This window comes from Sus scrofa, chromosome 4 (assembly GCF_054392235.1).
Source record: "Sus scrofa isolate SSC_HxYL_T2T_F1_AM1 chromosome 4, Sscrofa_HxYL_maternal_Yorkshire_Landrace_v2.0, whole genome shotgun sequence".
Classification (NCBI taxonomy): Eukaryota; Metazoa; Chordata; class Mammalia; order Artiodactyla; family Suidae; genus Sus; species Sus scrofa.
Window position 1 is genome coordinate 94,060,623 of NC_139386.1, and position 17,433 is coordinate 94,078,055.

The 17,433-nt window shown below is 48.3% G+C and overlaps 1 protein-coding gene across 1 annotated transcript; it reads left to right on the forward strand.

The window, feature by feature from the left end:
• Positions 1 to 3,920: 3,920 nt before the first annotated feature.
• LOC110255228 (intelectin-2) lies at positions 3,921 to 15,678 on the forward strand. Its single transcript, XM_085020967.1, has 10 exons — positions 3,921 to 3,942; positions 4,332 to 4,460; positions 6,065 to 6,150; positions 6,481 to 6,547; positions 8,304 to 8,414; positions 9,767 to 10,014; positions 10,614 to 10,772; positions 11,174 to 11,294; positions 12,327 to 12,430; positions 15,526 to 15,678. The coding sequence occupies exons 1-10, from the start codon at positions 3,921 to 3,923 to the stop codon at positions 15,676 to 15,678; spliced, it is 1,200 nt and encodes a 399-aa protein (XP_084877093.1).
• The last annotated feature ends 1,755 nt before the right edge of the window (positions 15,679 to 17,433 follow it).

Consider the following 17,433-nt stretch of genomic DNA (forward strand, 5'->3'; position numbering starts at 1 on the left):
TCCGACTGGGAACCGTGGGGTGTCAGATTCGATCCCTGGCCTTGCTCAGTGGGTTAAAGATCTGGTGTTGCCATGAGCTGTGGTGTAGGTCACAGTTGTGGCTCGGATCCTGCGTTGCTGTGGCTCTGGTGTAGGCCAGTGGTTACAGCTCCGATTCGACCCCTTGCCTGGGAACCTCCATATGCCGCAAGTGTGGCCCTAAAAAGCCAAAAAAAAAAAAAAAAAAAGAACTTACCATGAATTTCGTTTACTTCCATGGGAAGTTATATAAGGTTATAACATTTAAGAAATTGCCAATTGAGTATTAAAAAGGTAAAATCCTGAGCATCTGTTATAAATATTATTTTATTTTATTTTTGTCTTTTTGCTATTTCTTTGGGCCGCTCCTGCGGCATATGAAGGTTCCCAGGCTAGGGGTCGAATCGGAGCTGTAGCCATCAGCCTATGCTAGAGCCACAGCAACGTGGGATCTGAGCCACGTCTGCGACCTACACCACAGCTCACGGCAATGCCGGATCATTAACCCACTGAGCAAGGGCAGGGACCGGACCCACAACCTCATGGTTCCTAGTCGGATTCGTTAACCACTGTGCCACGACGGGAACTCCCTGTTATCAATATTATTTTACATAAAAGCATTTTAATGACAAGCTCACAGTCACAGAGTAAATATAGTTCTTTAGCTTGGATATATCTAGTTCCATGGGAGGATAAAAAATATATCTCTATATTTTTATGTGTATATATATACACAATTTTATACATTTATATTTTGCCACAGCTTTCAGCATCTTGATGTGAAGATCTCAATTCCCAGACTGGGACCTGAACCCGGGGTTGCAACAGTGAATGTGCCGAGTCCTAATCATTAGACCACCACGGAACTCCCTGCTATTTCATTTTATTTTTTTGTCTTTTTAGGGCTGAATCCATGGTATATGGAAGTTGCCAGGCTGGAACTCCCTGTTCTTTTTTTTTTTTTTTTTTTTTTTTTTTGTCTTTTGTTTTTTGAGGGCTGAACCTGCGGCATATGGAGGTTCCCAGGCTAGGGATCGAATTGGAGCTACAGCTGCCAGCCCATGGCATAGCCACAGAAACGCCAGATCTGATCCGCGTCTGCGACCTACACCACAGCTCAAGGCAAGCCAGATCCTTAACCCACTGAGTGAGGCCAGGGATCAAACCCGCAACCTCACGGTTACTAGTCAGGTTCATTAACCACTAATCCACAGCGGGAATCCTCCTGTTCTTCTTTTTTAGTTGTTGTTGTCTTTTTGCCATTTTCTTGGGCCGCTGCCGACATGGTAGTTCCCAGGCTAGGCATCTAATTGGAGCTGTTGCCGCTGGCCTACGCCAGAGCCACAGCAACGCAGGATCCGATCCACATCTGTGACCTACACCACAGCTCAGGGCAACACTGGATCCTTAATCTACTGAGCGAGGCCAAGGATCAAACCCGCAACCTCATGGTTCCTGGTCGGATTCGTTAACCACGGAGCCACGACGGGAACTACTCCCCTGTTCTTTTTTATTTATTTATTTATTTATTTATTTGTCTTTTTGCTATTTCTTGGGCTGCTCCCGCCGCATATGGAGGTTTCCAGGCTAGGGGTTTAATCGGAGCTGTAGCCGCCAGCCTAAGCCAGAGCCACAGCAACGCAGGATCCGAGCCTCGTCTGCAACCTATACCACAGCTCACGGCAACACCGGATCGTTAACCCACTGAACAAGGGCAGGGACCAGACCCGCAACCTCATGGTTCCTAGTCGGATTCTTTAACCACTGTGCCATGACGGGAATTCCCCCTGTTCTTATTTTATGTAGTATGCCAACCACTGGAAATTGTCATGGGCTGCTATGATTTTCAGATTGGAAATCTGTGGCTCTGGGATTCAGTATAAACCCATCTCATGATAAAAATCTTTGACATTATTCACACCTGGAGTTAATGAGTTCTTTGAGAAAAAATATTTACCTACCTTTTCCAGTGACAGAACCAACTACTTCTGCCTATATATTTTTACAATTTTGAGGAAATCATTTGTCATTGCTTTTCAAATATACGTTTGTCTTGTAAAGCAATTCTTAGGAAAACGTTTGTAGCCTCCCAGGTTTGCTAAGCTAACATTTTCTACTTTGAGAAGGTCAAGGAAATTAATTACTTAGTAGGCCTGGGGAAACTGGTCTAAGAAAAGACTTCTCAGATGTCTAAGAGTAAGAATTAGAAAAAAAAAAAAAAATTGCAGGAATAGACCATGCCCAGGCCTAAAAACTGAGTCTGCCATCAGGAGGTTGCAATTACAAAACAAGCTTTCAGTACTCCAGTACCCAGTGAGAGTCTGTAATTCTGACATGCTAGGGCACTTATTGGGGTAAAACCAGGATGAGCTTTTAAGCAAGAAATGGATATGCTGACATTCTTATTTTAAAGGAGTGTCGTTTTGTTCAATTTGAAATTGTAATGGAAAGTGATCCTTCATGTGTATATTAAGATATTCAAATTCAGTGTCATATGTTTGAAGGACACTAAAATGTGTCATTATACCCCAAGTACTGGGATTTTGGCACTTGAAATCAGCACAGGCCACACCTACAGTGCGGTCCCATCCCCTCCCCACTATGCCCACGTTTTAGGGCTGCTCGACTGATTATAGACTCTATAATATAATCATCATTATGCAGCAGTGACTATAGAGGTCACTGAATATACATTTTGGCCACTTATTCGCAACAGCCTCCTGTAAGAAAGAGTATATTCAGCAGGGGATCGAGCCATGTGTTGATGCTCAAAGAATGAAATCTGGAAGATTACTCAATCCAGATGGCACTAAAAATGCATGGTTTTATTCCCCCCAACTTTAGAAGTCTGATATACAGTATAGAAACAGTATTTCTCCGCTCCCTCCCTTGCTAGGTTGGGTCTGTGTCACTAGTTACTCTACTGCACGAGACACCAAATAGCTTGCTCTTGCCTGAGGTGGATGGAGTGAAAGATTTGGGGAATGGTATTTGTGTGTGTGCGTGCTTGTGTGTGCATGTGGTGTGTGTGTGTGTGTGTGTGTTGATCGAGCATGATTCCCCTGCCCCCATTTTAGGGCCATACTTGCAGCATAATGCAGTTTCCAGGCTAGGGGTCAAATCATAGCTACACCCTGGCCTGCAACACAGCTCACAACAATGTTGGATCTTTAACCTGCTGAGCGAGGCCAGGGATCGAACCCTCATCCTCATGGATACTAGTCAGGTTCCTTATTGCTGAGCCACAACAGGAACTCCAAATACTATTTATGAAGGAATATTTTCCATGCCATTTGGCTGCTGAAGACCCAGAATCAGTCATTCCTTTCATTCCTTCTTGCAGAACAGACCACCCTTTCCTCCCTGAGGTCCTGTCCTTTGTAACATTGAACCAAGGCAGCTGACACATGGGGCTGATGCTGTTTCCCTGATGTTTCCCTTTAAGCTGCAGTGAGGTAGGCAGAGCACATACTTCCTGAGACACCACAGGTGATGCCTTTAATATTCTCCCCACAACAGAAAACAGAACACTGTCCTTCTAACCTCCAAGGTTGGTTTCTCTATCAGCTATAACGTACCACCAAGCCAGTGCTTCCTATTTTAGCTATTTCCCTTTTTTCTTTTTTTGTCTTTTTAGGGACACACCCATGGCACATGGAGGTTCCCAGGCTAGGGGTCCAACTGGAGCTGCAGCTACCAGCCTATGCCGTGGCCACCGCAAGGCCAGATCGGAGCCGCATCTGTGACCTACATCAAGTTCAAGGCAACGCTGGATCCTTAGCCCACTGAGCCAGGCCAGGGATCAAACCCACCTTCTCATGGATACCAGTCAGGTTTGTTAACCTCTGAGCCACAACGGGAACTCCATATTTTAGTTATTTCCTGAAGGTGGAAAAGGGACAATGTTGACTGGTGTGCTGCTTGGTAAAGGCTCCAAAGCACCCTTTCTGCTTCCGTTTCTTGTCTAGAACACGTCACAGGGCCCTGTTTACCATCCCAGAGGAGAGGCAGCATCGTCCACGTGCCTCCAAAAGCAGGAGACTCAATCACCGTGACCAGCACTAATGATTACCTGAGATATATCCTGATGAAGTGCTATTAGTGGTCCTTGGCTCATGGTTGTACCACACAGCAGAGATGCACGGCAGACAGCTCAGTCCTCTCTCTGCCCTTCCCTCCCTCTCCCACCTTCCAACATAATTCAGACAGTGGTGAAGTGCAGGAGCACAGGTGTAAGTGTCCGTTATTAATACCATTAACATTCTTGGGTTGTGTAGTGGTTTATAAGTGTGGGACTCACCTTCTTTCTCCAGCACTGAACACGGTGAGTGGCTCCTGCACCTTGGACAACAAACAGATGTGTGGCTGGAGGCTCAGAAGTGAGAGGAAGCAGTGGCCTGAACATCAGCCTCTGGTTCCCGAGAGCGGACCCAGCAGCAGAGGTGAGTGATGGGCGTGAGGAATCGTAGGTTCAGTGGTCAGCCAGAGCCTGGGCAGTGGACAGCGCTGAAAGGCGTGGGGCTGGGGGTGTGTGTGTGGGATGGAGAAATTTTGTTTGTTAGCACATGTAGACCCTCTCCTGGGGATTATGGGCTTCAATGGGGATAGGCATTCTCCTCTAATGGGAGGGGATGAAGGCCAGACAAAGTTCAGCACCATGAAGGCCAGCTCAGCAGAACTCCTGGGCTGGTCAACCCTGGAAAAGTACCAGTTGCATTAAAACAAGTTCATGGAGTTCCCGTTATGGTTCAGTGGTTAACGAATCTGACCAAGAACCATGAGGTTGCGGGTTTGATCCCTGGCCTCGCTCAGTGGGTTAAGGATCTGGTGTTGCCGTGAGCTGTGGTGTACGTTGCAGACGGGGCTTAGATCCCACATTGCTGTGGTGTGGTGTAGGCCAGCGGCTACAGCTCCGATTAGACCCTTAGCCTGGGAACCTCCGCATGCCTCGGATGCGGCCCTAGAAAAGACAGAGAGACAAAAAAAAAAAAAAGAAAAAAAAAGTTCATGATGTGAAGTTGGTGAGTGTACTGTGGTTACATATGAGAATATCCGTACTGGGAAAATACACAGTCATCTAGAGGAAAGGGCCTTCATATTTACGACCTTATCTTTTTCAGAAAAAAAATTTGTATGTGTTTGTGTACGCATATAGAGAAATGGCATACATGATACACGGGGTAAAATACTATCAGTAGGTGAGTCTTGGTCAAAGCTATATAATATATTTATTTTTGCAATGTTGGGTAAGTGTTCTATTATTATTTTTTCTTCCCATTTATGGCTGCATCTGTGGCATATGGAAGTTCCTGGGTTAGGGGTCAAATTGGAGCTGCAGCTGGGGCCTATGCCACAGTCACAGCCACACCAGATTTGAGCTGCATCTGCGACCTATGCCACAGCTTGTGGTAGTGCCCTATCCTTTACCCACTGGGTGAAGCCAGGGATGGAACCCACATCCCTACAGAGACAATGCAGGGTTCTTAACCCCCTGAGTCAAAAGAGGAATTCCCTATTCAATCATTTCTTTCTTCCCTTTTTTTTTTTTTTTTTTTGGTTTTAAGTAGAATTGCAATGATATTTATTTATTTATTTACTTACTTATTTTGCTTTTTAGGGCTGCACCTGCGGCATATGGAGGTTCTCAGGCTAGGGGTCCAATCAGAGCTACAGCTGCCGGCCTACGCCACAGCCACAGGAGCGCGGGATGTGAGTCAGGTCTTCGACTCCACCACAGCTCACAGCCACGCCAGATCCTTAACCCACCGATCGAGGCCAGGGATTGAGCCTGCAACTTCACGGTTCCTAGTGGGATTGGTGCTATGCTGTGTGTGCCCTGAGCAGGGTTCTCCCCTCCTCAGATGGTGGCTGTCACTTGTGTGACCAAGAGCACTGCTCCCTGGTTCTCTAGCCAGTCACACGTTTCTTCTTGTTGCCAGAGGTTGATGACCTGGGACTTTCAGGGGCAGGAGGCCCAAGGGCAGGGCCTGCAGCCTGCAGTGGGCAGGGCTGTGCAGGGCCTGCATGCTTGCTCTCCCCATAAAAGCTCAACACTTGCCCCCCATCGGGACTCTACTGCAGACAGTAGCTCTGAGCCTCCACCTGGCAGGGAGTTCTCAGCTCCTGGCATCTGTGAGGAAGGAAAGGAGGGAGCTCTCTGTGCTGTGAGGAAGGTGTTTCTGAGTCTGAGAGATGGTCTGCGTGTGGGGAGGCAAGATGCCAGCTCAGGTCTGGTCTTAGTCTCAGGGATGGGGAGGGATTTAAGGAGAAAGGAGCCCATGGCCAGTGAAGTATTTGTAGGGCTGGATAGGAGTGGGGGCTATTCGAGGAGGTTCTCAAACGGCTAGAAGCCCATACCTTTCCATGTGAGGTTTCCTTACTCAGAAAGTTCAGGGAGAAAGGATGGGAGGGAAAGAAAGGATGGTCCAGCCAGTAACCTTAGGCATCTCTTTTTCCCCTTAGAGGATTTTTGGGGCCCGATTCTGCCTCCTGCTGTTCCTCTCTGTGGCCACCAGAGGGCAGAGTGCAGGTAAGTCTCTGAGGAGCAGCAGTTTCTTCAGCTGCCCTGAGGTGTGCAGAGGAGCAGAGGGACTAGAAGCTGGGCTGCAGGCTGAAGTCCTAACACAGAGGGGAAGTCATGGAGATGCACAGAGGCCAACCTTGCAGCCAACCTGATGTGTCCTGGGTGCTGATTGCTGGCTTCTCCGTGGGTCTGGTCTGAAGAAGGTAGGGTGTTAGTTAAGCCACACCCTGGGGCTCCACTCTGTGCGTTAGGTTGGCTGGCTGGCTCTGGGGAGCCATGGTAAAGTCTGTTCCGTTGTTGCTACTCCTTCTCCTATGGCCTTGGCCTGGGGATTCCCTGAAGGAGCTGGTGGTCAGGGCTGTATGACAGAGGAGGCTCAGGGGCGGCATGGTAAAGACAGCCCCCTTCTGGGTGAGCTAGGGGAGGAGAGAGAGAAATTAGGAGTTTGGAGTTCCCGTCGTGGCGCAGTGGTTAACGAATCCGACTAGGAACCATGAGGTTGTGGGTTCGGTCCCTGCCCTTGCTCAGTGAGTTAACGATCCGGCATTGCCGTGAGCTGTGGTGTAGGTCGCAGATGCGGCCTGGATTCTGCATTGCTGTGGCTCTGGCGTAAGCCGGTGGCTACAGCTCCGATTCGACCCCTAGCCTGGGAACCTCCATATGCCGCGGAAGCAGCCCAAGAAATGGCAAAAAGACAAAAAAAAAAAAAAAAAAAAAAAAAAAAAAAAAAGAAATTAGGAGTTTGGAATTAATATGCACATGCTACTGTATATAATATAGTCAAACAACAGGGACCTACTGTGTATCGAAGGAAAATATACTCAAAATCCTGTAAAAACTTATAATTGAAAAGAATCTGAAAAAGAATATCTATATCTCCAAATTACTTGGCTATACACTTGAGACTAACACAATATTATTAATTAACTATATTTTATTTTTTTCTAGAAAAAGACTGTTCCCTTCTAGATATTACTACTCCTATGGCTCTGGCCTAGAGATCCTAGAGGGGGCTGGGTGGTCAGGGCTGTGTCCAGGGAGCAACATTGTCTGATCCCCATTCTCACAATAGCACTCTTCAGAATAGGCACGGTGACTTTTTTCTTTGGCCTCATGCTTCCCATGTGGAGGTTCCTGGGCCAGGGGTTGAACATGTGCAGTGGTAGTGACATTGCTGGATCCTTAACCCACTGTGCAACAAGGGAACTCCACAGTTTTCATTTCTAAATTTTATTTTTGTTTTTATTTTTAAAATTCTCTCCTAGCCCCTCAGAATTTGTTCCAATTTTCCGTGTTCTCTTATTTATTCATTTTGCTTTTTAGGGCCGCACCTGCAGCATATGGAGGTTCCCAGGCTAGGGGTCTAATCGGAGCTACAGCTGCCGGCCTACACCACAGCCACAGCAATGCTAGATCCGAGCCACGTCTGTGACCTACACCACAGCTCAGGGCAATGCTGGATCCTTAACCCACTGAGCGAGGCCAAGGATGGAACCCGCAACCTCATGGTTCCTAGTCAGATTCGTTTCCACTGTGCCACTACGGGAACTCCCCAGTTTTCGTTTTAGTTGAGCAAAAGAGTTTGAGTGTTACGTCTGTACTAGATGTGTGCCAGCTGGTCTTAGCAGAGAGGACCCTGACCTCTGGGGCTTCACAGCACAGTGATGAGCAAATGAAGTGGGCAGAGGCTGGGAGCCCATGACCAGGAAGGGTGGTTCGGTGGCATCAGACTCTTAATGAGAATTATCTTCACATCCTCTAGCAGCGACCCAGTCTGTGGAATGGTTCCCGGAGAACGAATCGTGTGCCCCTTTTCTGTCTTTCCTGCCTCGGAGCTGCAAGGAAATCAAAGAAAGTTGCCATAGAGCAGGTGGTGAGTAATAAACTAGTCCAGCACATCCCCTTTTGGCTTTTTAAATTATTATTATTATTTTTAATCTAAAGGAGATTCCAGTCATGGAGATCAAGAGGAATGTGCCCGAATTGCATGTCTGCTCTGAGTCCAGCTTCCAGCCAAGGAGCTGTCCAGTGGGAATACTGAGGCTTTTGGGGCCCCCCTGCCTCTGGCACAGCAGACATGATTTTCTGAACACAGGGAGAATGCAGTGATCCTGGTGACTCTTAGGCTGGTGGGCAGAGCTGTGATGAGTCTAAGCTATTTCCCTCTTTTTCAGCTAAAGTGTTAGCCTGCCGCAGTTTCATAGATGCTGGCAGAAAAGACGAGCCTCCTGAGGTGGAGACAGAGAATGTGTTATTCACAGCCACAGCAGTAGTCAGAGTATCAGCTTTTCCCTGTGCTGTCTCCCCGATCCCAGTCCCAACAGGGTGATGTGAGTAGGGCCAGGAGACATCTGAAGATGCAGTGGGTTTGCCAAGCAGGCTGACAGATGGGGCTGGAAAAGATTGGGCAAGCCTTTTTATTTTCGTTTTCATTTTATTTATTTTTTTCGTTTTTGGCCGGCCCACTGCACATGGGTCCAGGAGAGGATCTCTGGGCTTAGGGAACCTGAATGTTATCTAACAGGCAGCGACCGTGCCTGCCGTTTACTCTGACTTGTAGAGGCCACATCCTGATGTGGTTGGGTGCTGATTTCTGGCCTCTCCTGGCCAGAGAAGGAGGCGCTGTTCAGAGGGAGATACCATCTCTGTCTTCTAGGATGTTTGCTCTATAAAGGCTTTGAAAAGATAGCAGGGAGCAAAGGCAGGCATGTCCCTGCTCATAGATGATGTGAAGCGAATTGTCCTCCAGCAAATGGATTGTGTGGAACCTTCTGAATCCATTCTTTCTCTTTCTTTCTCTTTCTTTCTTTTTCTTTTCTTTTTCTTTTTTTTTTCTTTTTGGCTTTTTAGGGCCTTTCTTTCTTTTCTTTTTTTTCTATTTTTGGCTTTTTCGGGCCACACCTGTGGCATAAGGAGGTTCCCAGGCTAGGGGTCGAATTGGAGCTGTAGCTGCCAGCCTACACCACAGCCACAGCAATGCCAGTTCCGAGTTGTGTTGTAGTCTGCGACCTACACCACAGCTCATGGCAATGTCGGATCCTTAACCCACTGAGCGAGGCCATGGATGGAACCCGCAACCTCATGGTTCCTAGTCAGATTCATTTCTGCTGTGCCACGATGGGAACTCCTGAATGCATTCTTGATTCCGAGGGTCTTTCTGGGTGGGGGTCTTGAGAAGAACCCTTTGGTCTCAGACAGGGGCCTGTGGGCTGGTTCCCTCTGCAGATGGCCTGTATTTCCTCCGCACTGAGAATGGTGTCGTCTACCAGACCTTCTGTGACATGACGTCTGGGGGCGGAGGCTGGACCCTGGTGGCCAGTGTGCACGAGAATCACATGGCTGGGAAATGCACGTTGGGTGACCGCTGGTCTAGTCAGCAGGGCAACAGAGCCAACTACCCCGAGGGAGATGGCAACTGGGCCAATTACAACACCTTTGGGTCTGCAGAGGCGGCCACCAGCGATGACTACAAGGTTGGTGGCCCTGACCACCCAGCTAGGAAAGGGTAGTTGCTGAGTGTGGCTGGACCCCAGGGTGTGGAAGGGAGGGTGGAGGGTGGGGATGTGGTGGTAGGGCTGGGGAGGGAGAAAGAGAGGATTCCATGTCTTTTTTGTTTTTTTTTTTTTTTCTCTGTCTTTTGTCTTTTGTAGGGCCGCACCCGCATAGAGAGGTTCTCAGGCTAGGGGTCTAATCAGAGCTGTAGCCACCAGCCTATGCCACAGCCACAGCAGTGCGGGATCTGAGCCGCATCTGCAACCTACAGCACAGCTCGAGGCAATGCCAGATCCTTAACCCACTGAGCGAGGCCAGGGATCGAACCTGCAACCTCAGATTCATTAACCACTGAGCCACGATGGGAGCTCCAGCATTCCATGTCTTGAATCACAACCTCCTCCCAGGCAGTCTGCTGGGTGGTGGCGCACTGCCGCCTAGTGGAAGGGGGTGTCTGAGTGCTGCTGGCCACCTGTGCGCCTGGAGCCCAGACCTCTCAACTCAGCAGAGGGCTGAGTGTGGGGTCTGCTGCTGGTTGGGCTTCATGGGCTGGTCAGGCTCATTGCATGTCACTCTCTAGAACCCTGGCTACTATGACATCCAAGCCCGGGACCTGGGCATCTGGCATGTGCCCAACCGGTCTCCCCTGCAGCAGTGGAGGAACAGCTCCTTGCTGAGGTACCGCACCAATACTGGATTCTTCCAGAGCCTGGGACATAATCTGTTTGGACTCTACCAGGTATATGGGGCCACTGGCTGTGGGTGGGGGGTTCTTCCTTTGGTGAATGGAGAGCCAGGTCTTGGGGTAAGGAGTCCATCTGCTCTGGGTCCCTTTTCACTAGCAGGTGCCTGTGTTTGGCTTTCTCCTACCTGTGGGTCACTGTGATACCTGGGCTGCCTCTTTCAGAGGGATAATGGGCCAGGCAGGGGGAGAGCCCTGTGGGAGAAGGAATGGGGGCAGCGAGGGAGGAGGACAAGGGGCTGGAGGCTGGTGAGGGACCTGGCTGTGGAGGGAAGGGAATCCCTGTTATCCAGGCCGATTTCTACATAACAAGAGAACTGAGGGTGCTAAACCCCCGACTTCCCCATGTGGCAGCCTCTCTACTGGCCTCACACAGCCTCTGTTTTGGGTTCTTGCAGAAATACCCAGTGAAATACGGAATAGGGAAATGTTGGGCTGACAATGGCCCAGCCATTCCTGTTGTCTATGACTATGGCGATGCTCAGAAAACTGCGTCTTATTACTCTCCCAATGGACAAAGTGAGTGTCTGCTTCCCAAGCCCAGTCATCAGTCCTTTCCCGCACTCTTGGAGCAAGTGTAAATACCAACAATTAATACTTGCTAGCACTTATCGAGCATGTTCAAGGTGCCAATCTCTTACAGAGAAACTTTTTTTTTTTTTTTTTTGCTTTTTAGGGCTGTACCGGCGGCATATGGAGGTTCACAGGCTAGGGTTGAATGGGAGCTGTAGCTGCCGGCCTACGCCACAGCCACGGCAGCACCGGATCCTTAACCCACTGAGCAAGGCCATGGATCGAACCCAAAACCTCATGGTTCCTAGTCGGATTTGTTTCCGCTGTGCTACGATGGGAACTCTTATAGAGGAACTTGTCATGATTTAATAACATTTAATCATCATGACAAAACTATGACATTAGAATTCCTACCTTTTCCATTTTACAGGCTATAAACTCAGGCTTCTTAACCAATAACCTGTATGACCTCTTGTAATAGTTAAGGCAAAATTAGGCTAATGTTGACAAGTGAGAACTTTTTGAAAGTGGTGAGGAAAATTCACTTTTGTTATTCACTTTTAAAAGGCATATTTTTCCAGGAAAATAAAGCCACAGAACTTAAATCATCAGTGGGACGATAAGAGGCATTGCTTGCACGTTTAGTATTTCAGTGAAAGCAGGTAATGGTAGGTGGCAACATAAGCCTATGGTAACTGGATGCGAAGTGTGCCAGCAGGAGCAGATGGCCCACCCTATCATTGTTTATTCCTGCTGGACCTGGGCACTGTTCTTGCTGATCTTTCAGTGGAGTCTAAGTTCTCCGAAAGCCTTAGGCAGACAAGTGACCTCTTGTGAGCCCCAGCCTTGGTCTTCTTGCCCCCGAAGAGGAGAATTTCTCTTCCATGTAAGCTCAGGGCCAGGATGTAGCAGCCACTGTCCGCAGAGGTGCTGGGCTCCCTGCCCTGTTGGTTTAGGGCATCCTGAGCTGGTCAAAGGGAAGCTGGTTCTAGTTCCTTCTTTGCATCCATGGCCTTTTCTCTGCCTCTTCTTTTCCAGGGGAATTTGTGGCAGGATTCGTCCAGTTCAGGGTGTTTAATAACGAGAGAGCAGCCAACGCCCTGTGTGCTGGGATGAGAGTTACCGGCTGCAACACTGAGTTCGTGAGTTTGGGGAAGATCCATGATTTGTGCATTTGTGTGTGTGTGTGTTCACCTACAGGGGGTGTGTTGATGTGTTTCTCTGTGGCTTGCTTTTTCACTTTTTTTTTTTTTTTTTTTTGGTCTTTTTGCCACTTCTTGGGTCGCTCCCGTGGCATGTGGAGGTTCCCAGGCTAGGGGTCGAATAGGAGCTGTAGCTGCCAGCCTACGCCAGAGCCACAGCAACGTGGGACCTGAGCTGCGTCTGCGACCTACACCACAGCTCACAGCTACGCCGGATCTCTAACCCACTGAGCAAGGCCAGGGATCAAACCTGCAGCCTCACAGTTCCTCGTCAGATTCGTTAACCACTGAGCCATGACGGAAACTCCACTTTTTTACTTTTTTGATGGTATTTTGTAGGCATAGTTTTTCAATTGTTATCATTCTTTTAAAAATTGAGATATGATTGACATGTATCAGTGTATGAGTTCCGGGGTGTAACATAATGATTCTATGTATTTATAAATCATGACATGATCACCATAATATAGCCAGTCACCATCCACCACCACACATTGCTACAAATAATGTTTTCTTCCGATAAGAACTTTATTTATTTATTTATTTTTGTCCTTCTGCTATTTCTTGGGCCGCTCCCGCGGCATATGGAGGTTCCCAGGCTAGGGGTCCAATCGGAGCTGTAGCCATCCGCCTACGCCAGAGCCACAGCAACGCAGGATCCGAGCCGCGTCTGCAACCTACACCACAGCTCATGGCAATTGGATCGTTAACCCACTGAGCAAGGGCAGGGACCGAACCTGCAACCTCATGGTTCCTAGTCAGATTCGTTAACCACTGCGCCACAACGGGAACTCCTGATAAGAACTTTAAAGATCTACTCTCCCATCCACACATACTAACCAGGCCTGACCCTGCTTAGCTTCCGAGATCAGACAACATCGGGCGCGTTCAGGGTGGTGTGGCTGTAGACTAATGATCTACTCTCTTAGTAACCTTTATCACAGACAATACAGTATTCTTACTTATAGTCACCATTTCATCCCCAGGACTTATTTGATAACTGAAAGTTTTCACCTTTTGACCACTGGATATGATTATTGCCAGTGAGGTCCAACATCTATATCCTTACATACGATTAGTACTTGAATGCTGGGTTTACAAAGTATTTCTACATGTTGAGGTCATGAAAGTGTTTTCCAACATTCTTTTTTTTTTTTTTTTTTTTTTAGAGTGGCACCCATGGCTTATGGAGGTTCCCAGGCTAGGGGTTGAATTGGAGCTGTAGCTGCTGGCCTACGCCACAGCCACAGCAATGCCAGATCTGAGCCACGTCTACGGCCTACACCGAAGCTCACGATAATGCAGGATCCTTAATCCACTGAGTGAGGCCAGGGGTTGAACCTTCGTCCTCTTGGATGTTGGTCAGATTCATTTCCGCTGAGCCACGATGGGATCTCCTCATTAACGCCCCTTTGCATGTACCCCTGAGTGCACCAATTCCCTGATCTTAGATACACAGGGCACCTACAAAGTGCTAGGTATCAGAGATGCAAAGGGGACAGAGTCATCTTAAGGAGCTCAGACTGAGTGTGTCAGAGAGGCAAGTGCATGATGTCAACCTCGTGGTATCACCTGTGATGGCAACATAAACAAGGGCCCTAGGAGCACAATACAGGAGCTTCCACCTCTACCAATGGCACATTGTTGATTCTCCAGGAAGGTGACATTTGTATTGAATCTTACAAGTTGTGCAGATTTCAACAATAGCACGGGTCAGAATGGTGCCTTTCTAGCATGAGTGACTAACATGTTCAAAATCAGTGTTTAAGAGAGCATGGTGTGTTGAGGATGCAGTGAGCTGTTGTGCAGTTTTGGAGCAAGGTGTGCATGTTGGGCAGAAGTGGGAGTTGATACTGGAAATAACCTGCAAGAAGCAGGGAAAGCAGATACTTTTCCATGGTGTGCGGGACATAGAATTTTAGTGGTAGATGATGATGCTAATGAAAGGATTTTGAGCAGAGGAGTGTCCTAATCAGCTTTGGTTTTGCTAAGATGATGCACAGCCGTGTGTGTAGGACATGGCTTCAGGGCAGAGAGATTCAGGAGAGCACAAGGCCGGTGCCAAGGTGCAGGTGTTAAATACTGAGGATCTGAGCGAGCATCATTTTTTTTTTTTCGGGCCACACCCATGGCATATGGAGGTTCCCAGGCTAAGGGTCGAATCGGAGCTGCATCTGTTGCCCTACACCACAGCCACAGCAATGCTGGATCCAAGCCATATCTGTGACCTATACCACAGCTTGCAGCAACACCGGATCCCTAACCCACTGAGTGAGGCCAGGGATCATACCTGCGTCCTCATGGATGCTAGTCAGACTTGTTTCCACTGAGCCATGATGGGAACTCCGAGCCAGCATCTTCTTGATAAGGTTGGATGAGCAAGGATGGATACACAGGCAATGGAGTCTACAGTTTTTGAGGCGCTAACAAATATGGGGCATGGAAAGTGAGGGAGACTGAAGAGACTTCAGGTTTTCGTTTTGGGTGACTTAGTTCTATCCATGAGGGTGGAAGGCAGCTATGCTCACCACTATACCCCCAACACTGTGCTATCCATTAGTATGGGTGACAAGATGAGGACTAAGTTCAGGGGCAGCAAGAGAGAGAATTCATTGGGTTTTGCTCAGTGACGTTTTAGATCTAGAGCCATCTAGGTGGAGATCTCCAGGTGGCTTTGGATATGGGTTTTCAAGCAGAGACTGAGGAGGAGACTGACCCCATATGATCATGCTGGTATGTCATGGGAGGTGAGGAGCCATAATCGGGAGAGTGAGGTGTGGACAGAGCCTTGAAGAAGAGCAGCTGGGGGACTGATTGAGCCAAAGAGGGGCTGAGGGGATGGAGAAGAACTATAAAGAAGGTAGAAAGGATTTCAGGAAAGAGCATGACCTCAGCGTCCACTGGAGGGAGAAGTTTTACCTGGGGTTGGGGCAAAGCCAATTAGGACCACAACCACAGATACCTGCAATTGTCCCATTAAGTCTCAGTGGTGTCCCCAGCACACCCCTCTCTATGTCTCTTCTCTCTGCTCCCAGCACTGCATTGGTGGAGGAGGATTCTTCCCAGAGCGCAAACCTGCGCAGTGTGGGGATTTCTCCGCCTTTGACTGGAACGGATATGGAAGACACGTTGCTTACAGCTCCAGCCGGGAGATAACTGAGGCTGCTGTGCTCCTGTTCTACCGCTGAGAGCTGGGTGGTGGGAGACGTGGAGCCCAGTCCTAACCCCAGGTCCTCAGAGATGGAAACACAGAATGCTAACAAGAGGAGAGGAGAATAAACCTCGTTTTTTTTCCCATTCTGTGTTTTTGAGTTCTTTGTACAAAGTGACTGAGACCCGGAAGGATCTTTTCAAAATAATGTCTCTTGTTCTGTGGATTTCCTCTTTAGACCCCCTGGGTTTGGAGCTTCAAGTCTCAGGTCCCAGCATACATGTTTTCCCATTCTTTCTAGGGAACTCCTGAGTGAGACTGAAGACCAGAGGAAAATCTTGTGAATTTTCCTACCATGCAGTTCTTGGTTAATCCAATAAACATCATGAAGAAGAAAAGATGATGATGACTGAGATTCAGCAGGAAAGAAAGAAATGGCAGGGTCACAACTGCCTGCTCCCTTTATTCCCCTGCCTTTGATACTCAGAACCATGTTCCTAAAATGATTCGAGTGGCGGTTCCAATGTGCTTCCTTGGGGATGATTCTCAGAGCACCAAGAAATTCATAGACCACCAGCTGCGTGTCCTGCAACTCAGCTAAACTTTGACCCACAGATGCCAGGAGACAGTTTGAGGTCCCAATGTGAAAGCCTGTGTCCTACAAGACTGTCCCTCGAGTCTCCCACTTCAGGTGCCACTTACGGAGTCCAGATTGTCACCTGCACTTCTGACTGAGTGGCCATAGATTGGGGATGCCAAAGATTCCTCATTGGGTTCAGTTAATTTGCCAGAGTGGCTCATAGAACGCAAAGAAATGTTTTACTTTGCAGATGATAAGCTTATTATAAAAGAGCATAATTCAGGAAGAGCCAGCTTGGAGGGAGGGAGGGAGGCCAGGGGCACAGTAGGGGGAAAGGCACAGAGCTTCCTTGGCCTTTCTGAGCCTGGCACTGTCCCCTGGTCTCCCCGTAGTCACCAGCCCAGAAGCTCTCCAAACCCTGTCCTTTTTTGGGTTTTTACAGAGGCTTCATGACACAGGCATGATTGATGAAATCGTTGATTAGTGTAATTGATTCAACTTCCCACCTCTGTTTTCCCAGGAGGGTCTGGGTAGGTGGGATTGGAATTTTCATCCCTCACATCACAGGGCTGGTTCTCACTTCATTAACATAAGCAAAGACACCCCCCATCTTTTTTCTTGATCACTTCTGAAATTCCAAAGGTTTCAGGACCTCTAGGCCAGAATCAGGATGGACGTCAAATTAATATTTCATATTGTAAATCACAACACGACACTCCTCAGGGATGCTTGTGGCCTGCAAGGTCTGGGCTCCCAGCTTCAGGTGCTTATTCCAAACGGGAACCAAAGGTTCCAGTGAGGTCTCCGTGTATCATCTGTGGGAAAACAGGACGCTGATGACATCAGTTCTGGCTTGTGTGCAGATGAGACATATTATTTTATTTTTATTATTTATTATTTAAAAATTTTTTTTTGTCTTTTCTATGGCTGCTCCCGCGGCATATGGAGGTTCCCAGGCTAGGGGTCCAATCAGAGCTGTAGCCACCCGCCTATGCCAGAGCCACAGCAACTCGAGATCCGAGCTGCATCTGCGACCCACACCACAGCTCACAGCAACGCCAGATCCTTAACCCACTGAGCGAGCCCAGGGATCGAACCCGGAACCTCACGGATCCTAGTTGGATTCATTAATCACTGAGCCACTGTGGGAACTCCTTCTTTCAGTTTTAGATGGAAGAGTATCTAATGAAGGTGGGAAAATTTGGGTTTAGG

Bases quoted from the DNA above. Each gene is read 5' to 3' on its own strand.
- LOC110255228 (XM_085020967.1), top strand. From the start codon at position 3,921: ATGTTGACTGGTGTGCTGCTTG. The intron at 6,548-8,303 runs GTAAGTCTCTGA...CACATCCTCTAG, and splicing joins CACCAGAGGGCAGAGTGCAG to CAGCGACCCAGTCTGTGGAA. The intron at 12,431-15,525 runs GTGAGTTTGGGG...CTCTGCTCCCAG, and splicing joins CCGGCTGCAACACTGAGTTC to CACTGCATTGGTGGAGGAGG.